This window comes from Tachysurus vachellii, chromosome 6, assembly GCF_030014155.1.
Source record: "Tachysurus vachellii isolate PV-2020 chromosome 6, HZAU_Pvac_v1, whole genome shotgun sequence".
Classification (NCBI taxonomy): domain Eukaryota; kingdom Metazoa; phylum Chordata; class Actinopteri; order Siluriformes; family Bagridae; genus Tachysurus; species Tachysurus vachellii.
In genome coordinates, this window is record NC_083465.1 from 31,139,837 (window position 1) to 31,143,337 (window position 3,501).

General features: G+C 34.1%; 1 protein-coding gene across 1 annotated transcript; it reads left to right on the plus strand.

The window, feature by feature from the left end:
- The first annotated feature begins 650 nt into the window (after window positions 1-650).
- Window positions 651-2,697, plus strand: LOC132846756 (macrophage mannose receptor 1-like). Its single transcript, XM_060871474.1, has 4 exons — window positions 651-969; window positions 1,267-1,605; window positions 1,702-1,793; window positions 1,984-2,697. The coding sequence occupies exons 1-4, from the start codon at window positions 729-731 to the stop codon at window positions 2,077-2,079; spliced, it is 768 nt and encodes a 255-aa protein (XP_060727457.1). The 5' UTR covers window positions 651-728; the 3' UTR covers window positions 2,080-2,697.
- Window positions 2,698-3,501: the final 804 nt, after the last annotated feature.

Genomic DNA, 3,501 nt, shown 5'->3' on the forward strand with positions numbered 1-3,501 from the left:
AAGCTGCTTTTGGAAATTGTCCATTGTTAAAATCGCTATACAAATACATTTGAATTTGAAAGAGGTTATAAAATGACAAAAAAAATCAAAACATACATAGACAATAGGTTCTGGTTCAGTGTACAGTACAATCAACACAAAGTCCAAAGGCATGTCAGAGAGTGAATGTTTACCTGAGTTATTTATTGTACTTTAGCAGTTAGGATTAGCAGTTAGTCTGATCTTTGTGTTATTGCCCTTACTTGGGTTTATGCTGTGAAAAGGTCCATAATTTCTAATGTATTCTTTTGTATTTTTTTGAAACTCTGCCAATTAGATGGTAATATCATCTTTTATATCATAGTGAATCCTCCAGCAACACATAAGCAATAAAACATCATCTTTTTGTGCTCTTGCTTTTCACAGGTGAGAGAAAATAAGTCACATGATACAAAATACCATCACATATGTGTACACAAATTGTAAATAGTTGATGGAGATATGTTACTATAAGTAATATGTTCCATAATTTGTCCTACAGAAGTACAAATGTTAAAAAATAAATCCACACTAAGAGGCTGAAATCACACAAGCTAAACATTAACTCTTTCTCCATAGGTGTCCTTACCCTTGTCCTGTCTTTCTCTCATAAGTACTATCTGATCCAGCAGAGCAAAACATGGAACGATGCTAAGGCTTTCTGCCGAGCCACATACACTGACCTGGCTATCATCAAAACTAATGAAGAGATGGCCCATCTTCAGAACTTATTACAGACACAACAATTCGGATCCAATGCTTGGATTGGACTGTACACTAACATCAACAAGTGGCAATGGACATTGGACAATGAGCCGCTTGGAAGCTTTACACCTTGGTCTAATGGGGAGCCTAATGACTGGCTAGGAAATGAACGTTGTCTCTTTATGTACCAGATGGTATGGGTTGATGCACCATGTGAATGGCAGAAACCATTTGTGTGCTTTGATGGTGAGGAAGAACATTTTATTTTATATGAACTATTTATGGTATATTACTAATAATAAACTTTATTAATATGAGTATTTTATTTTTGAGTTTAAAATCTCAGTGAATTATATATAAAAGTCAGGCTTGAAAATTTGTGTGGGGAAGGAGGCCACAGGAGGCAGGCTTTAGATAGAGAAATAATACGGCAGACATGTTTATTTTTATCCTGATGAATATATTTCAATAATAGAAGATGATATGCTTAGATTGATTATTCACATAAGGAGGTTTTAATCTTGTGTTTGTTGGTTCTCACAGACAGGAAGACTGGAGCTGACAGGTACATTCTTATTAATCAGTATAAGATGTGGTATGATGCTCAGAGTTACTGTAGGCAGTACCATACAGACCTGGCCAGTGTGAGAAACACAACAGAAAACTTAATTGTTGGGACCATGAAATATTGGACCTGGACTTGGATTGGCCTTGTGAGAGACCCCTGGTATTGGACAGACCAGACCACCAATGTGTCTGTCATTAAGTGGTCATTTGGATCAGTTAATGATTACGTGAATAAAAGTTGTGTCTATTTATATGGTGGTCTGTCTCAGGCTAATGTAGAACAGTGCTCAAACCCAATGCCTTTCTTATGTTACGGTGAGTTTAAATTAAATTCAGTCTCATATTAAACTAATTTAAGTTGATTTCTGAATGTAGTGTTAATTTACTGTTTGTTTTTGTTTCTCCCTCCAGTATTCCCAACACAGAAGAAGACCATAAGAATGAAGCTGAAGTCCAGTCAGGATGTGAATGATCCTACAATAATGACAGCTATTGAGGAGAAGGTGGGTTTCATCTTCACTCAACGTACAGTCACCTTCTCATTACTGCAGCCAGACCTCGAGCCTTCATCACACTGAGACATGTACAGATTGTAGTCTAATCATAATACATCTTATGTAGCATTCTTACAAATCTCACCATAGATTCTCATCCTGCATCATTCACTAACTGAAGTCATGTTCTGTTCTTCAGCTCAAGCAGAAACTGAAGGATTATGGAATGGCTGAGAGCATCACTGTGACATGGAGAAAGCAACCAGATGGAGTGGTGTTTCACAAGGAGGAGTAAAACATTACTGCAGTGACTAACACTAGGGAGACTTGTGATCTCTAAATCTCAAATAGTGTAAATTCTGTAGTGCACTGATTACTTTTAGTTTGCTGACACAGAGTGTGTGTAATATTTTAGAGTTCTTTAATAGAACTTTTACTAGTAAAAGATCCCTGAGTTACCAATTTCTGTGTAAATGTAGTCACAAAAACATTAGATATAATTGTATGCTAAATCTTTGCTTGTATCAGTATGGGATTTTTTTTCACTTCTACTTGTAAGACAGTTAATTTAGATTTGATTTCATTCTGTCTTTTAAATGTTCAATTTATTAACTGTTTCTTCTTTCTTTATAAGACTATATATTTTAATCAGACACTGAATGTCATGCTGTATTATAGTACATATATTCATTGTTCGTAAACCAACAGCCCTCTATATGATCAGGAATATTTATTTAGTTTTAGTATTTGTGGAATGATAGTTAACTATTGAATATTTTCATTATATCATACTATTATATATATTATATAAACATTTAGACTTCTTTGAGCAGAATTAATTCTGTACTGTCAAGGTGTAGAAAAGAAATGAGATTGATGAGATTTCAGATTTTTCTTTATGTTCTATGCAGAATCTTTTTATTTTAAAGAGTTAACATTCTTAGCAAAAGCTGACAAGTGAATCTGATCAGTTCTTCATCCATATTTTCAGAAAAAAAAGCAATCAAAATGCACTAAAGTAGTAAAGTCTGTCAGAGTTTTTTTTTATCTGTGTGATGTTCTCAGGACACTCAGACACACTTCACATGTTTGTATTTTACACCTTAAAGCTGAAACAGAAAGCTTGTTCCTTAACTTTACCCTGTTATACTAGACATGACCTAAGACATGGTTCTCTGCAGTACAGCATCCATTCAAAGCACTTATACAAATTACTCATCTATGCCATTGCACTAGAGTTTTTATTGCACTGCTGTATGAGAACGAGAGACACATTATTTACTCTAAGGCAATTTAAAGAGAATATTGTCATGATCACTGAAGTCTCAGCTCCAAGAGCACATTTAAATATATAATAAAATAGCTTAAATATAATAAAAATAGCAATACAGTAATAATAATAAAATAAAATAAAAATAGTGTATATTCTGATGTTGATTATTGCGCTCTTATATGTTACATTATGACATCAGCCAAACTACCTTTTGTTATTATTGAAGGTATTATGGTACATTTAGGTGTGATGTCATTACGTTCTACGTAAGAAAACAAGCGAAGCGTTACACGTCTCATTATCAACAACTTTAAGACTTTTTATTTAGAAACAAGCATCGGCTCACTACATCCGACACTAACACTATTAACTTCCAAAATAGAGTGCATTGTGAACTGAAGAGAACTGAGCATATGAACAGTATACAAACTTATGAACCGCTCA